At 44.5% G+C, this 17,794-nt stretch overlaps 1 protein-coding gene across 1 annotated transcript in view; it reads right to left on the bottom strand.

Annotated features, from left to right (window-relative positions):
• Positions 1 to 3,595: 3,595 nt before the first annotated feature.
• Positions 3,596 to 17,794, bottom strand: part of LOC106588962 (ATP-dependent DNA helicase Q4) — a 29,600-nt gene continuing 15,401 nt past the window's right edge. The window contains exons 10-25 of the mRNA XM_082970234.1: positions 13,702 to 13,866; positions 13,501 to 13,593; positions 13,036 to 13,172; positions 12,507 to 12,590; positions 12,037 to 12,225; positions 11,526 to 11,708; positions 10,717 to 10,915; positions 9,683 to 9,960; positions 9,265 to 9,402; positions 8,739 to 9,084; positions 8,414 to 8,543; positions 6,395 to 6,561; positions 6,051 to 6,213; positions 5,561 to 5,729; positions 5,148 to 5,256; positions 3,596 to 3,927 (exon numbers count right to left, since the gene is read on the bottom strand). Of these exons, the coding sequence (XP_082826360.1) occupies positions 3,806 to 3,927; positions 5,148 to 5,256; positions 5,561 to 5,729; positions 6,051 to 6,213; positions 6,395 to 6,561; positions 8,414 to 8,543; positions 8,739 to 9,084; positions 9,265 to 9,402; positions 9,683 to 9,960; positions 10,717 to 10,915; positions 11,526 to 11,708; positions 12,037 to 12,225; positions 12,507 to 12,590; positions 13,036 to 13,172; positions 13,501 to 13,593; positions 13,702 to 13,866 (2,672 nt within the window). The 3' untranslated portion in view covers positions 3,596 to 3,805. The remainder of the gene's footprint in view (positions 3,928 to 5,147; positions 5,257 to 5,560; positions 5,730 to 6,050; positions 6,214 to 6,394; positions 6,562 to 8,413; positions 8,544 to 8,738; positions 9,085 to 9,264; positions 9,403 to 9,682; positions 9,961 to 10,716; positions 10,916 to 11,525; positions 11,709 to 12,036; positions 12,226 to 12,506; positions 12,591 to 13,035; positions 13,173 to 13,500; positions 13,594 to 13,701; positions 13,867 to 17,794) is intronic.

Genomic DNA, 17,794 nt, shown 5'->3' with positions numbered 1-17,794 from the left:
TGAATATATCTAATATATTAGCTAACATTCCCATATATTAAATATTGTGTATTGGGAAAATGAATAAACATGTAACAAAGAATTACTGACAGTGTAGAAACAAAACAAATAATACACATTTCTACAGAACCTTTTTGTAAAACATGTATACTAATACATGAATTGAAGGATATATTTTGAGAAACAACCAACACAGTTTAGGACATTTATTGATGAATCAATTCAGAGGCCCCATTCTCCATGTATAACCATTCTGTGGAATAAAAGTACTTTCCATGGACATCATTCAACATATGCTCTGACCGTGTGACTGGATGATTGGGTTTCATATTTAAAGGCCAATAGTTTTTCCTGACCATGGCTAAGAGAAACTCCGGGCCCTACCCACAATGATTAATGGACTGATGACTTCACTCTACACCACATCAGTGACTGGGCCAGGTGAGGCTGGTCTGGCAGAACTACCAAACACATCCTTGTGTCAATGGTCAGCAGGAAATGAGGGGGAGATCACCCATCTCCAAGTCAACATGAAGCTGTTTGAAGGGTCTTTAGATGTAAGCATGAACATCCAAATCAGGTACTCAAAGTTGGCCTACAGTAGTTTGCCACCTATGTCACTTTGAACATATTTGGATGAAATAACATCATGTTCAGCAGGGTTGTGCACAGACCTTTGGTGGGGCAGGGTCAGCAGGGTTGGCACAGACCTTTGGTGGGGCAGGGTCAGCAGGGTTGGCACAGACCTTTGGTGGGGCAGGGTCAGCAGGGTTGTGCACAGACCTTTGGTGGGGCAGGGTCAGCAGGGTTGGCACAGACCTTTGGTGGGGCAGGGTCAGCAGGGTTGGCACAGACCTTTGGTGGGGCAGGGTCAGCAGGGTTGTGCACAGACCTTTGGTGGGGCAGGGTCAGCAGGGTTGGCACAGACCTTTGGTGGGGCAGGGTCAGCAGGGTTGGCACAGACCTTTGGTGGGGCAGGGTCAGCAGGGTTGGCACAGACCTTTGGTGGGGCAGGGTCAGCAGGGTTGGCACAGACCTTTGGTGGGGCAGGGTCAGCAGGGTTGGCACAGACCTTTGGTGGGGCAGGGTCAGCAGGGTTGGCACAGACCTTTGGTGGGGCAGGGTCAGCAGGGTTGGCACAGACCTTTGGTGGGGCAGGTGCTGAAAGTGAAAAAATGCCTCCCCTCCCCTTCATTTAATTCATGAAAAATAATGTTCTACTGCTCCTGTAGACAATTCTCCATATAATTATTTTTTTATAAATAACATTCCTTAATTCTCTGCAAAAACACATTCATCACACATTGTAGGCTAAGCAAGCTAGAAGCGCAGATGAAAGAGAGTTTGTTATAAGGATATTTGCTACAGGTGGAAATCATTTAAAACAATGTTTTATTATACATTTTGCAGGATGAAATCTCTTGAGATGCACCATCTCGTTTTCAAGAGTGTCCCCCCAAAAAATGAAAAAATATGACAGGTCTGAGATACAGTATCTTGCTCATTCAGGTGAAATAGAATTGGGTTAGTTTATGACAAAGTTCATCCTCTCTCTCAGCTGTTTAAAAAGTCCATCTACACCTCTTCCTTAAGCCTGTACAAAGAAACAGCCAAACATATGTTGTTATCTAGGCCAACACAGTTTAATCAGACATACAATACCTGGAACAAAACCTCCCAGGAGGCAGTAGTCTCTCTCACTGCTCTTATACTGAACATCAGACACATGCACAGATAGGGCTCTAAGGGTGCTGGAGCACTGGCTGTTCTGCCTTCCTATGAAAATAGTGCCACTTTTTTGGTACTAATTACTTTTTATTTAAATGTCTCTTTTCTCTGTTGTAACTTTAAAATGCAACAAATTGCCCAAAAAACATTTAGCGCCATCAGGACGTGGCCGGTGACACCGTTTCTTGAAAGGCCCATAACTTGGAAACTTGACTGCTGACATACAATACATTTTAGAACTGTATCAAGAGGACTAATGAAAACAATTCCAAAAGATAATGTTTTAAACCTATAGGGGAACTCCACTCAAAAACTATCCAAAATCTTAACTTTGAACATTGGACATTTGGATAAATGTCTATTCTGCAGTGAGAGAGCTTATTGAGATGAGAGTATTAATGCTCACGAATGAATTCTCTGTTATGCAATTGTTAATTGGATCTGAAGTTGTAGTTTTTTTTGTAGTTGGGAGAAACAAAGAAATATGCTAATTGCATCAAAAAAAATATTACATTTGGAAATATACTTAAGTAGCAACAGCTTGAAAATATTGATTATGGTATGTTATTGTAACAAAACAATAGAGTTACAAAATGTCTGTATTGTAAATTCAAATCAACTTAAAAGACACGCTCCAGTACTTTGGAAACGAGTATTTTTTTAAACCTCCTGCTTTGGGCTGGATGTGTCAATGTGTAGTTCATACATGCATAATCTATGAGCAGAATTACTGTTTTGCCACAAAATCCCTAGATTGAAAGAGACTTTTCTGGAAAGTGTGCCGCGCCATTGTCTTGCATGTCAACATTTCCCCCCACGTGGGCCAACCCCCTACGCAGTGGTGGACATCTCCAGTCCTCTGGGGCCTGATTGGTGTCACACTTCTTCTCCATCCCCAGTAAACACAGCTGATTAATCAAATGACATTCTAAACTGAAGATCATGATTAGGTGATTATTGGAGTCAGGTGTGTTAGCTGGAGAAAAACTGCCACCAATCAGGCCCTCGAGGACTGGAATTGCCCATCCCTGCACCTAGAGGATCACCTCTGACCTGTATCAGCAAGATACTGTATACTGAATCTGTCACCTGTCAGCCTTAAATTAGAGCGTGACATCACATTATCAAAAGAACACAGTAATCTGATAAATGTTAAAACATTTTTTTTTTTTTAAATGACATTAACATTATAACACATTCTGATTCACATTTTGCCACGACAATTCCCCATAGACAATATTATAATTTCCTATTTCTAATGTTTTGTTTCATAGATAACCCTCTCCCGTACAACAAGGTTGCCAGGGACAGCAAGCAATTGAAGATAGCTCTCCATACAGTGAATGCATGCTACCTGACAAAGTTCAGTCGACTAAGAGATAAGGTTTATTATCTTGAGTTATAAAAAAAAAAAAAAATACAGCTGTACAACTTCTCAAATGGTCATTATTCTTTTCAGATAATAAAATAAACATACACATTGAGAAACAGACACCTCACAAGTCCTCAACTGGCAGGTTCATTAAATAGTACCCGTAAAACACCAGTCTCAACGTCAACAGTGAAGAGGTGACTCCGGGATGCTGGCCTTCTAGGCAGAGTGGCAAAGAAAAAGCCATATCTCTGACTGGCCAATAAAAAGGAAAGATTAAGATGGGCATAAGAACACAGGCACTGGACAGAGGAACTCTGCCTAGAACTCTGTGACCCCAAACTTTTGAACGGTAGTGTAGCTACTAAAATAATGCACTGCACTTGACCCATACTGTAAAACTCAGTCAACCATTGACTGAAAACCTTTTTCAACCTTCATCAAAGTGTCCTGAGCATACAAAAGTTTTAATAACATCAAGCACTTACCCTTACGTTGCATACAAAATATATTTTATTAAATGGGCATACAAAGAACATTACATGAAATGTACAGTATACCAAACAAACAAAAAATAGAGAAACCATAAAACAGCCATTTATAAATAATAAAAGAATGTGTTAATGGATGCAACTGAGGTAAGATTTCTTTAAATGTTTTACATTATTTACTTCTTTTTCTTTTTTAGATAGAGTAGGTATTACATCACTTGAATCGAATGATCTCCTGAATAGCAATGCGCATGATTTCATTAAAATCAAACTGGATGTATTTTCTCCAGTATCTCTTGTCCCTGCCGAAGGTCTGAGCTGGGTAACATGGACTTCCTGGAAACAAAAGATAGAGGGTGTTCCAGTTGACTTACTAACACTATAGAGGGTGTTCCAGTTGACTTACTAACACTATAGAGGGTGTTCCAGTTGACTTACTAACACTATAGAGGGTGTTCCAGTTGACTTACTAAAGCGGCTTTCCAAAATCAAGTCTTATTTCAACTTGGCAGTGTAAATATAGCAGCCATTGTTTATAGGTTTCAGTGACCAGCCAGAGGAAAATACTATCCCTCCTCCGGGGATAGGTACTCAGTGTAAAGCCAATTAGTACACACCTGGGCCCACTAATTGACTTGGTGTCTCCCTCTATATAGGTGTGCCAGGAGATGAGCTCGAGGTGGATTGGGAGAAGACACGGGGACCTGTGAGGACGTCAGACTTTCCTACTGAAAGTGTCTTCATCTGATGCACCTTGGCTCTATGGGTATTGATAGAGGGAAGCATTCCCCCTCTAAATATGACTTGGAGACGATAGTCTAAAGACAAGGGGAGCCGTCTGTTGTTTTTTGGCCACGGCCTTTTGGTCTGCTGCTTAGTTTATGTACTTTTTTCTTTATGCCGTTTCAGCGTTGGACGCTACCTTGTACTGGAACTATTTTGTTAGGCGAAAGAAATCCCATTTAGAGACAATCCAAAAGGAACCAGAACCACTGCCTCCAGTCTTTTCATTTCATGCCTCTCTCACCTGTGTTAAGGTGTTTCAGACTAGCTGATCCGTCACACCAAATAAACTTTTATCTACCCCCCCTCTGTATCACACCCTCACACTGAAAACATGTCTACAATCAATAGGTTAGACAGAGAAATTAAATATCACACTGTATACTCTTAGGCCTACACTATTGTACCGTAGCTATGACTCAGCCACAAAGTTGGTTCCAGTCAAGTCTTTGGCCACGTTTGAGTGGGTCAAGCAAAAACACTAAATGATTGAACCTCCTGCAATGGCTTCAGGGTGCAGTGGACTGCATGACCTTAGATCATGTAGGCTCAAGTCGGACAATTTAATCCCCATAATGTAACACTGATTGAAAATCAATGATCATCACTGACTGCATAAAAGTGACTGGCACAACTGGGCCCATACAGTTCAGACACATGGCACTAAGCAAGCCACCCCCCTAGTGACAAGAAGCCAGCATACTATATTATTAGACACTGAAGTAGTTCTGGGCGTTTGCAAAATAAAACATTTTAAAAATGGGAAAACTTACCAATTCCAAAGAATATTCTAGCGACGGCTCTGCCAGAGAACTTCTCATCACTGCGGTTGCCCAGGAAACTCTGAATATCTGCTCTGATCTGACCCTCGAAGTCCTTCATCTGAAGACCAACAAAACCCATCAGAATCACCTTTATTGGCATAGTACATTTACCAGGCAGAAGTCTGACCTGGTGAAATGATACAGTAAAAACAGAACAATTACACGTAGGACAGACAATATAAAGTAGAAATATTGTAAACTCACTACGTTACTCTAAATGGGAAAGTCCTGTTCTTACCAGATTCAGCTCTATTAGGTCATTCATTATAAAAGGTACTTTATTACAGTTAGAATTCGCTAAAGGATTTAGTTTCACTTACATTTGGTAAAAACCATCAGGGAATTTTAGGAGAGAGACGAACCTTGCATTTCAACAACACCTCCTCCTCATCATCCTTCTCCTCCTGGAACTTCCTGCTCAGGTCCAGTTCTCTCCTCTTGTCAAAGTAATCCCCCAGAAGCCCTTTCAGCTTCAGGCTTCGGCTCTCGTCCAGCTTGTCCGTGCAGAAACTGCAGCTCTTGTATGCGACGCTGCAGAGAGAGAGAGACATACAGTGTGGCAGAACTCAATGCAGGCAGAGACCTTTCCAAGTAAAGAGTAATACACATGTATGTCACCTGAAAGACATACAGTAGCATATACTAATCTATAAATGTCTTATAAATATCAATGTCTTAAACATACTTCAAGCACCATTGGGTTAACAGCTCCAATAATAGCCCTACAAAGCCATGAAACTCTGGTAACCAGGATTTTCCTCTACGGTCACATTTGTTGCTATAATACTGTTGGAGAGTAACCTAGTGTTGGTATGAGTTCTGAATACTGGTGTAGTGTAGGTTGGTGCTGACCTGCGGAAGGCCTTGAAGCAGGCTTTGAGCTGGTACAGTTTGGTCCTCTCCTGGGCCACCACCCTGCCATGCAGGAACTCACACACCCGGTCCATCTCATCTGGGGTCAAGTCACCGTAGGAACGGAAGTAGAAGGACAGGTTGGAGAACTCCACCAAGACTCCTGGAGAAGACAGGAGATGTATGATATGGAGATCGGGAATGTATAATTATCTCTCTTTTATCCAAATCTAAACACACACACACTTTAAATTCTGTACGAAATAATATTATATTTGTAATCATACCCATCTCTGACAATGCTCCACTGTAGTTTGCATTTTTTTTAAACTATAAAAGCACACCTCTGTTAGTGGCCCACTGTAGTTGTCGGAGGCCTCTCTTCACCAGACCCAGCTGCCAGCCCATAGTGTCTGCCACCTCCACCACGTCAAAGTCCACCGAATCACAGGTCTCCACTCGCTCCCCTGCCAGCCGTTTCCGGGCTAACACTACGGCAACAGGTGGGCAGCTGCCAATCAGACGACACATATCCATCATCACAACACCGACTCCACCCCTCAACATACAGTACCAGTCAAAAGTTTGGACACACCTACTCATTCAAGGGTTTTTCTTTATTTTAACTATTTTCTACATTATAGAATAAAGACATCAAAACTATGAAATAACACATGGAATCATGTAGTAACCAAAAAAAGTGTTAGATTTTAGATTCTTCACAGTAGCCACCCGTTGCCTTGATAACAGCTTTGTACACTCTTGGCATTCTCTCAACCATCTTCATGAGGTAGTCACCTGGAATGCATTTCAATTAACAGGTGTGCCTTGTTAAAAGTTAAAAAGGAAAGACATTCCACAAATTAACACATTTGAGCTAATCAGTTGTGTTGTGACAAGGTAGGGGGATATACAGAAGATAGCCCTATTTGGTAAAAGACCAAGTCCATATTATGGCAAGAACAGCTCAAATAAGCAAAGAGAAACAACAGTCCATCATTACTTTAAGACATGAAGGTCAGTCAATCCAGAACATTAAGAACTTTGAAAGTTTATTCAAGTGCAGTCGCAAAAACCATCAAGCGCTATGATGAAACTGGCTCTTACGAGGACCGCCAAAGGAAAGGAAGACCCAGAGTTCTCTGCTGCAGAGGAGAAGTTCATTAGAGTTACCAGCTTCATAAATTGCAGCCCAAATAAATGCTTCACAGAGTTCAAGTAACAGACACATCAACAGTTCAGAGGAGACTGCATGAATCAGGCCTTCATGGTCGAATTGCTGTAAAGAAACCACTACTAAAGGACACCAATAAGAAGAGACTTAGTTGGGCCAAGAAACACAAGCAATGGACATTAGAGCAGTGGGAATCTGTCCTTTGGTCTGAAGAGTCAAACATTTTGTTGGTTCCAACCGCCGTCTTTGTCAGATGCTGAGTAAGAGAATGGATGATCTCTGCATGTGTGGTTCCCACCGTGAAGCATGGAGGAGGTGGTGTGATGGTGTGTGGGTGCTTTGCTGGTGACATTGTCAGTGATTTATTTAGAATTCAAAGCACACTTAACCAGCATGGCTACCACAACATGCAGCGATACGCCATCCCATCTGGTTTGATGGGAAGCAGAGTGATGGAGTGCTGCATCAGATGACCTGGCCTCCACAATCACCCGACCTCAACCCAATTGAGATGGTTTGGGATGAGTTGGACAGCAGAGTGAAGGAAAAGCAGGCAACAAATGCTCAGCATATGTGGGAACTCCTTAAAAATGGTTGGAAAAACATTCCAGGTGAAGCTGGTTGAGGGAATGCCAAGAGTGTGCAAAGCTGTCATCTAGGCAAAGGGCGGCTACGTTGAAGAATGTAAAATGTAAAATATATTTTGATTTGTTTAACACTTTTTTGGTTACTACATGATTTCATACATATTATTTCATAGTTTTGATGTCTTTAATATTATTCTACAATGTAGAAAATAGTCAAAATAAAGAAAAATCCTTGAATGAATAGGTTTGTCCAAACTTTTGACTGGTACTGTAAACATTACTTACTTACACCAAAACAGTTTAAGCACATTGTAAACATTAGTCATCTATTGCCTGTACATGAAAACACCAAACCGATCACATGTCCCACTGCCTTTACTGGACCAAAATAACATCAGGAGTATGAAATACACACCTACATATAAAAACACAACCTAGCAAACAGCTAAACAGTCTACTGTAACAGTCTACTGTAACAGTCTACTGTAACAGTCTACTGTAACAGACTGGCCAGGTGTTGAGATTGACTTTGCAGAACTTGTCGAATAAGAAAACTTTTAAACATGTTTTTCTATGACCCTGGTTTTGTGATGTTGTCCTACATTTTGGTGAGTTTGCGGAGTTGATGCGGGCCGTTGTAACAGACCATCTTACAGGTGGAGAGGGTGGGGTGGAGCAGCTCTACCCACTGTTGAGGGTGCAGCTCCAGGTAGCACAGCAGAGTCTCCAAACCTGACACACAGTGATATAACTTCAATCACTTTAAGTCGATTGTAAAATACAGTCTGATATCTGAAGAAAAGGCAGGAGACTCAATCTGAATTAAAAGTGTGATCTCATTCTAATTATATATTTACGGTTTTCTGATCCTTGAGTCAACTACCAAGTGACAGAAAATACTTGTGTCCAGTATAGTGAGGTACCTACCTTCCTCAGTGATGTCCAGGCCTTCCACAGTGTCCTGCATAGATATGGCCCTCTCATGGGTGTGACACACCCTAGTCGTGGGCCAATCCTCACCTCCCCCGGTCTGCTCCTCCTCTTCGCCCTCCCCTCTCTGGGGAAATGGAACACTTGACTCTGGTGGGTGTTCCTGCTCCCTGTCCAGTGGTTGAAAAGTTGATACATCCTCAGTAGGAACTTTGGCCTGTTCCAACTGCTGGACAGGGGTGTTCTGACCAGTCTCCGTTGTGTGTTCCGGTGTTTCAACTGGGTTCTCATCACAGGTGTCCATCAGTTCCATCATCTCGGAGTCGTCAACCTCCTCCTGAGTCTAAGACATGATTAGAATTGAAAAAAAATACTGTTTGGTTTGTGCCTGCTACATCTTGATAAAACAACTGTTAATCCTAAACCTTGAGGTACACGTAATGGCCATAGGCTGTTAATGTCCGATGATTGTAGACCGAGAGAAGGGAAGAAAAAGTTGAATATGTAAGTATACCAACATTACCCTGGCTAAGTCCTGCTGTTTCTGGTGGATCTGTCTGCACTTGCAGGGAGGAAACACCTTCTGCACTATCTTCTTCACAGTATAGTGGTCCACTGTATCCGCATAGATGTGCCTCCGCAACTCATGCAGGTCCCCTCCCTACAACACCAGGCAAGAACGTAGGATTAATCAACATAATGAGCATACACATCATATGTCTTGGCACTCTATTGAATAATACATAGATTTATTTGTGAATAACCTAATAATTCGAACAAAAGTATTGTTGCACAGCCACTGTACACTACTCACCAAGTATCAATTCATCACTTAACTATTACTTACTAGACGTTGTCATCAAAACACATTTGAATTTGGATGAAAAGTAAATAAACACTATGAAATAAATAACGACTGAAAAGGTGAGAGGAGACAGAACCTCAGGATCCAGGAAGAGATGACAGTGGGCTGGTACCCCGTCTCTCCCTGCCCTCCCGATCTCCTGCACGTAGCTCTCAAAGCTCTTGGGCATGTTGTAGTGCACGATGCCGCGCACGTCCGACTTGTCCAGGCCCATGCCGAAGGCTACCGTGGCGACCACCACTCGCAGCTCGCCACACATGAAGTTGTTCTGGACGCGACGGCGCTCAGAGGACGACATGCCGGCATGGTAGGACTCAGCCATCCACTTCAGAGGCTTACGGATCTTCTTCCTGGCTGAGGGCACACAGCAGAGAGAGGTGTCAGGGCCCATAGTCACACAGCATGTCAGAGTAGGAATGCTGATCTACCATATCTATATAATCTGATTCAATATGATCTAAAAGGGAAAACTGATCCTAGCACTTTGATGAGACTTTTTGACAACGGCATCAGAGCAACACAAATTGTCAATTTTCCCCATTGTCATCAGCGTATCATTCAAGACAGGATTCAGCCCTTTACCTAGACTTCTGTAAATATCAATATCCCAATAAAATATTTAAGCAATAAGGCACGAGGGGGTGTGATATACAGCCAGGTAGCCTAGTGGTTAGAGCGTTGGGCCAATGACCGAAAGGTTGCTGGATCGAATCCCCGAGCTGACAAGGTAAAGATCTGTCGTTCTGCCCCTGAACAAGGCAGTTAACCCACTGTTCCTAGGCTGTCATTGTAAATAAGAATTTCTTCTTAACCGACTTGCCTAGTTAAATAAAGATTAAATATTTAAAAAATATATCACGGCTAAGGGCTGTTCTTAGGCACAATGCATCGGAGTATATTGGCCATATACCATGAACCCCCGAGGTGCCTTATTGCTATTATAAAGTGGTTCTCAACATAATTAGAGCAGTAAAAATAAATATTTTGTCATATCCATGGTATACGGTCTGATATACCACAGCTGTCAGGCAATCAGGGCTCTAACCACCCAGTTTATAAATAATACATCCCAATCAACACAGCTCCAGCCAAACCGAGACAGACAGGTACCCAAAGCTTTCTTCTTCTTCCCTACAGGGTTGTCGTCTGCCTCCTGACTAGCTGTACGGTTAGACTCCTTCAACAGCACCCCCTGCAGGCAGGTCCTGAGCAGGGCCGATATACGGGTCGTCTCCTCTCTCCTGGTGCAGTAGATGATGACGGACTCCAGAGACCCAAACCGCTCCCCCTTCAGCAGACACACCAGGGCCTGGACAGGAGACAGGACGAACAGCATCACACCTGGGTTCAAATTTCATTTGTTTTCTTTCAAATACTTTAGCTGTACTTGATTGGGCTTTCCTGGCACAATGGAAACAATTAAATTGGATTAAATTGCAAACTCCATTGTTTGTGTGTGTGGTTGGCATGTACACTACCTGGTCCTGGTCTTGTGGTTGGCATGTACCCTACCTGGTCCTGGTCTTGTGGTTGGCATGTACCCTACCTGGTCCTGGTCTTGTGGTTGGCATGTACCCTACCTGGTCCTGGTCTTGTGGTTGGCATGTACCCTACCTGGTCCTGGTCTTGTGGTTGGCATGTACCCTACCTGGTCCTGGTCTTGTGGTTGGCATGTACCCTACCTGGTCCTGGTCTTGTGGTTGGCATGTACCCTACCTGGTCCTGGTCTTGTGGTTGGCATGTACCCTACCTGGTCCTGGTCTTGTGGTTGGCATGTACCCTACCTGGTCCTGGTCTTGTGGTTGGCATGTACCCTACCTGGTCCTGGTCTTGTGGTTGGCATGTACCCTACCTGGTCCTGGTCTTGTGGTTGGCATGTACCCTACCTGGTCCTTGTCTTGTGGTTGGCATGTACCTACCTGGTCCTTGTCTCGGTCCATGGAGACAGACAGCTGCAGGTTGTCAGGCACGGCAGCTGAGCGGACAGCAACACCATCCTGGTCAGCGATGCCCAGGTTTTGAGCGATGTCCAGGGCTGTGGACAGGGTGGCGGTGGCAGTCAGACCCAACAGGCATCGCACGCCCAGACGGTCCCTCAACACCTAGGAGATGGAACGGAGGTGGTATGGTGAACCATGCTTGTGTGTTCAGTAATCTTGCCTTAGACCTGAGGATCTAGGTCTTTAGCTCAGCAAGCTAACTGACAACCCAGATTAAAACCCAGTCGGTCAAAGAGACGTACAGGGCACTTCCACTCTGAGAGGTAGAACGGCACGCATGGGCTAGCCATCTACAGCTATGGTGAGAGACAGGCTCATTCTACAGAAGCAAGTGCTGTGGAAAAAACTCCCCTTGCATTTAATAAAAAAGTGTCCCCCAAATGGTGGGTTAGGATATCTATCTATGAATGAAGTGGTCATCAGAGCTCACCTTGCAGAGACGCAGGTAGCAGGGCCTAAAGTTGTGTGACCACTCTGAGACACAGTGGGCCTCGTCGATACAGGCGAAGGCCACCGGGGGGAGCTGGTCAGCTGGGGGAAGACAGCCAGAGCCAGAGTGACCTCCACCTACCAACGCCTCAGGGGACAGGAGCAGGACATGGACCTCACCTGCCTTAACCTGGAGGACACACACACACACAGCAGAAAACTGTCATCATGCAGATCACAATAGATACGACATCAACAGCAATGCAAATATGACTGACATCCTTGTAGTGGTATCACACAACACATACAAATGTGCACCTGGAGGTAACACACACACACACACACACACACCAAATGCAGGAAACAAAAATGATCAATGCAGTTAAACATTACGCAAAAGCAGAAACCGCTAAGGTTTAGGCCTAGAGCGAGTATAGTTTAACTAAGCGGATTGAAAGAGAAAAACAGTACCTTCTCAATGGCAACCTCTCTCTGTTTTTTAGACATATTGGAGTGAATGGCAACCGCTTTCAGCTTGGATGGGAGTCCAGAAAGCTAAGGAGAGAAAATCATTTTCTGTCAGTATTTCATTCAAATCAATTATTTTGAGACATTCACAAGACAGTGTCTGTATCAATAAGGTGTTGTATAACTAGGGGCCACAGATATGGGGGGGCGTTACCTAGGGGCTACAAATATGGGGGGGGGGGGCGTTACCTAGGGGCCACAGATATGGGGGGGGGGGGGGGGGGGCGTTACCTAGGGGCCACAGATATGGGGGGGGGGGGCGTTACCTAGGGGCCACAGATATAGGGGGGGCGTTACCTAGGGGCCACAGATATGGGGGGGGGCCGTTACCTAGGGGCCACAGATATGGGGGGGGGGGGCGTTACCTAGGGGCCACAGATATGGGGGGGGGGCGTTACCTAGGGGGCCACAGATATGGGGGGGGCGGGGGGGGGCGTTACCTAGGGGGCCACAGATATGGGGGGGGCGTTACCTGATCATCCATAAGCGACACCAGTGGTGACACCACCAGAGTGATACTGTTAGATCTCTGGGCATAGAGGTAGGCAGGCAGCTGGTAGCACAGAGACTTGCCCATGCCCGTAGAGAGCACCACTAGCGTGGACAGACCTGAAGAGAATAGAATAGAAAAAACGATGGACAATAAAGTTATATTGTATCTTACAAAGTAAATGTGTCGTTTGTTCAGCTCCTAACCCCCCCCCCCCCAAGACACCACACACAGAGGGAGTTAAAGTGGGTGGGAGCCCTGCTTGTAACAAACAAAAAACATACATGTAGGAAAGCAACTACTTACATTTAGTCATTACATTTATTGGAGTAATTTAGCAGACACTCTTATTCAAAGCAACTTACAGGAGCTGTACATCTTCTCATGTATATCACTTAACTGAGGTACTAACTAAATGAAACACTGTTTTATCCTCTTCCTGCATACCTGATAGAATTCTCATGATGGCCTGTTCCTGCCCTGGTCTGAAAGACTTGTACCCAAAGTCTTTAAGTGCTTCCTTAACTTCAGAGGGCACCGCTGCAGAAACAAAATTTAGTTGGAAGTCAAAAGGAGTATAAATCATACTGTACTGGTTGATTAGTTTAGATTCATTCATGAAATAATTGTATTTTAAAAACGGGGTACCTTGTACTTTGCCGTCCTCCCCTAGGGGGTAGAGGGGCTGCATGGGGGACGGAGGGAGCTTGCGCTCGTAATCTGGCCTGATCACATTCAACAAGACCTCATCACCACCATCCTCCTGCTTCTCCCCCAGACCCTCATTCTCCTCTTTAACACTGGGGGGCGCCACTGTGTAATAATGAGAGACATAGTATGCATCCGAAATTGTATACTACTTCTGACCAGAGCCCTATAGGCCCTGGTCAAAAGTAATGCATTATAAAATGGAAAAGGGTGTCATTTGGGATCCACACAGAGGGACCTCATGTACACAGATGTCATTAATTAGATCATCCTCCACAGGTCTGGGGTTAGCTTTGGCGTGGAGTTCGTTATGACTGAGGTTTGAATTGGAGTCGGGAGAAACTGAACCTAAATCAGTTGTTATGGGCAGGGAACAGGGAGGAAGTAACCGGAGTGAGAGAATTGCAGGGGGGTAAGCATGAGCTCTTTGACCTTTTGGCATGCAGGTTAGTTTAGTAGCATGACATCATTGCCTAGCCAGACAGTGTAGGAGCTGTTATGCACATCTACTTTTTTAGGCTTACAGGGGCCTCGGTTTCTGCCTGCGCAATCACTCTGACTTTCGCTGGACATCATCTGTGTGTGGAGCGGTATTTCACTCCACGTACGCCCCAAATGGCACCCTATTCCCTACATAGTGCACTACTCTCAACCAGAGCCCTGGGCACTCTATAGGCAATAGGGTGCCATTTGGGACGTAACCCGAGCGTTGATCGTTTCCGTGGGGACCATACCTGATTGGTCTTAGCAGTGACATTTTACCCACTTAAGTCTCTTGACATACTATTGTATGGGTGTGTGTGTGTGTGTGTGTGTGTGTATGTATATGTATGTACACACACACACACACACAGAGTATGTGGACACCCCTTCAAATTAGTGGATTCGGCTATTTCACCTACACCCGTTGCTGACAGGTGTATAAAAATCGAGCACACAACCATGCAATCTCCATAGACAAACATTGGCAGTAGAATGGCCATACTGAAGAGCTCAATGACTTTCAACGTGGCACTGTCATAGGATGCCACCTTTCCAACAAGTCAGTTCGTAAAGTTTCTTCCCTGCTAGAGCTGCCCCGGTCAACTGTAAGTGCTGTTATTGTTATTGTGAAGGGGAAACATCTATGAGCAACAACGGCTCAACTGCGAATTGGTAGGCCACACAAGCTCACAGAATGGGACCGCCAAGTGCTGAAGTGCGTCAGCACAATAACTGTTCGTCCTGAGCTTCATAAAATGGGTTTCCACGGCCGAGCAGCTACACACAAGCCTAAGATCACCATGTGTAATGCTCACTAGCTTGGCATTGCGCATGGTGACCTTAGGCTTGTGTGCAGCTGCTCACCCCTGGACGTTGTGTGTACTTGTTCTCATAAGTTTTCTAATCAAACAATTACCGTAATTTCCGGACTATTAAGCGCACCTGAATATAAGCCGCACCCACTGAATTAAATATATATATATTTTTTTTTTTACATAAATAAGCCGCAGGTGCCTACCGGTACATTGAAACAAATGAACTTTACACAGGCTTTAACGAAACACGGCTTGTAACAAAAAAATTTGCAGTAAGCTTTAGTTGTCCTTTTGCACTGAGTCAATTCCTCACGCTGCTGTTTCCAACGTCTTATCATCGACTCATTAAGACCAAGCTCCCGTGCAGCAGCTCTATTTCCTTTTCCAACAGCCAGATCAATCGCCTTCAACTTGAAAGTTGCATCATATGCATTTCTCTGTGTCTTTGCCATGATGAGGGTGACAAAATGACTACCGTAATCAGAATGATGGGAAGTTTGAGAGCGCTCGATTTAATCTAAACAGTAAACAAAAAAGTTGTTTGACCTTAACCCGTTCGGCAATTTCATTGGTCTAATGAAAGCTTCATGCCGCCAAAAAACTGAGCACGTCACAGAATCCATATAAAAATCCATATATTAGCCACGTCATTGTTTAAGCCGCGAGGTTCAAAGCCTGGGAAAAAAGTTGCGGCTTATAGTCTGGAATTTACGGTAGTTATTCTTCAAATTTTCTGGTGCAACGAGTAAGATGACTAAGAAAACGACTGAGACGACAGTGTACTGCGGAAATCTCCCCGAAAAGACGTGTAGTATTCTTGAGGAAGCTTGTAATTACCGATGCGGACTTTCCTTTCCCGGATGCCAGTACCTCGGCTGGGACCGAGGTGCAGGAAGCGAAGATGGATTAGGTGGTCGCCTGGGCGTGGGGTATGTGGTGGCTGCCTGCGCCCAACCCGGCTGCTGCGAGCTCTGCCGCCGGTTATGGGAGGCTACTCAAAGAGACCTTGAACAGACCCGGGATATCCGGTTATGTGACCAACTTTTTGTCTGTTTTGCTAGGGGCAAAGGTTACCTAGCGGTGAATGCACCCACTCCACCAGGGGTCTGGCAGCGTCTTGGGCGTTGTTTAAAGGGTTGAGTTGGACATCACTGTTGTGTGGTTCTCTCTTGGATGTCACTGGCCCCAGCGTAGCCCACAGGGTGCTTATGGCTGGGACAGGGGAAAGTAACTAGGCAGCGTGCCGTGTGCGTAATACCCAGATTGTCGCATCTGGCGGGGTCAGGTCTGGGTGGTGTTTCATTTAGTATCCGTTGGGGTCGGCTTGGGGCGAAATTCTATTTCTCTACAGTATGTTGTACCAAAGTTGACTGACTGAAAGGGAATGTAACGTTATGACTATAACTACTGTTCCCTGGAGGAGGGAAACAAGGTACAACATCTGTTTGGCCCCGCACCGCCTGCTCCTGGGCTCGGTGAAGAGCGGTATTAAATTAAAAGAATGAATCCGAGCCTCACGCTTATCGCCTGTGGTAGGCGGGGCTTCCAGCGAGGTGTGGATTTCATTGGCCTTGTCAGTCGGGATTGTAGATCCTTCAACTGAAGTCGTGAGTGCAACTCCCCATAGTAGGTTGTAACTAATTTCCCTCCTTCAGGAAATAGTAGTTACAGTCATAACGTTAGGTTATGTCTCTACTGCTGAAACAGATGTTCTGGGCAACTGAAGGGAGCTGGACTTGGGTGAAATAGTTACTGCTGACAGATACACTGGAAAAATGCCCCTTATCAAAGTCAGTGAGTGTATGGAGAAGATTATGATTGGTCCAACTTCTAAGTTGTCTATTTATCTTATTGTGATGCCTCAAAGTACAGTGCATTCGGAAAGTATTCAGACCCCTTGACTTTTTCCACATTGTTACGTTACAGCCTTATTCTAAAATTGATTAAATAGTTTTTCCCCCCCTCATCTACACACAATACCCCATGACAAAGCAAAACAGATTTTTAGAATTGTTGGCAAATGTTTAAAAAAATTACAATATTTTTTAAATACCGTACTCAAATAAAAATATCACATTTACACAGGTATTCAGACCCCATCACTGAGTACCTTCTTGAAGAACCTTTGGCAGCGATTACATGCTCAAGTCTTCTTGGGTATGACGCTACAAGCTTGGCACGCCAGTATTTGGGGAGTTTCTCCGATTCTTCTCTGCAGATCCTCTCAAGCTCTGTCTGGTTTGATGGGGAGTGTCGCTGCACAGCTATTTTCAGGTATCTCCAGAGATGTTCAATCGGGTTCAAGTCCAGGCTCTGGCTGGGCCACTCAAGGGCATTCAGTCCTTCTGGAAGAGTCTCCCATCTCCACAGAGGAACTCTGGAGCTCTGTCAGAGTGACCATTGGGTACTAGGTCACCTCCCTGACCAAGGCCCTTCTCCCCCAATTGCTACGTTTGGCCGGACGTCCAGCTCTAGGAAGAGGCTTGGTGGTTCCAAACTTCTTCCATTTAAGAATGATGGAGGACACTGTGTTCTTGGAGACGTTCAATGCTGTAGAAATGTTTTGGTACCCTTCCCCAGATCTGTGCCTTGACACAATCCTGTCTCGGAGAACTACGGACAATTCATTCGACCTCATGGCTTGGTTTTTGCTCTGACATGCACTGTCAACTATGGGACCTTATATAGACAGGTGTGTGCCTTTCCAAATCATGTCCAATCAATTGAATTTACCA

Source organism: Salmo salar, chromosome 27, assembly GCF_965601325.2.
Source record: "Salmo salar chromosome 27, fSalSal1, whole genome shotgun sequence".
NCBI classification, from domain to species: domain Eukaryota; kingdom Metazoa; phylum Chordata; class Actinopteri; order Salmoniformes; family Salmonidae; genus Salmo; species Salmo salar.
This window is presented reverse-complemented; position numbering and strand designations above follow the sequence as displayed.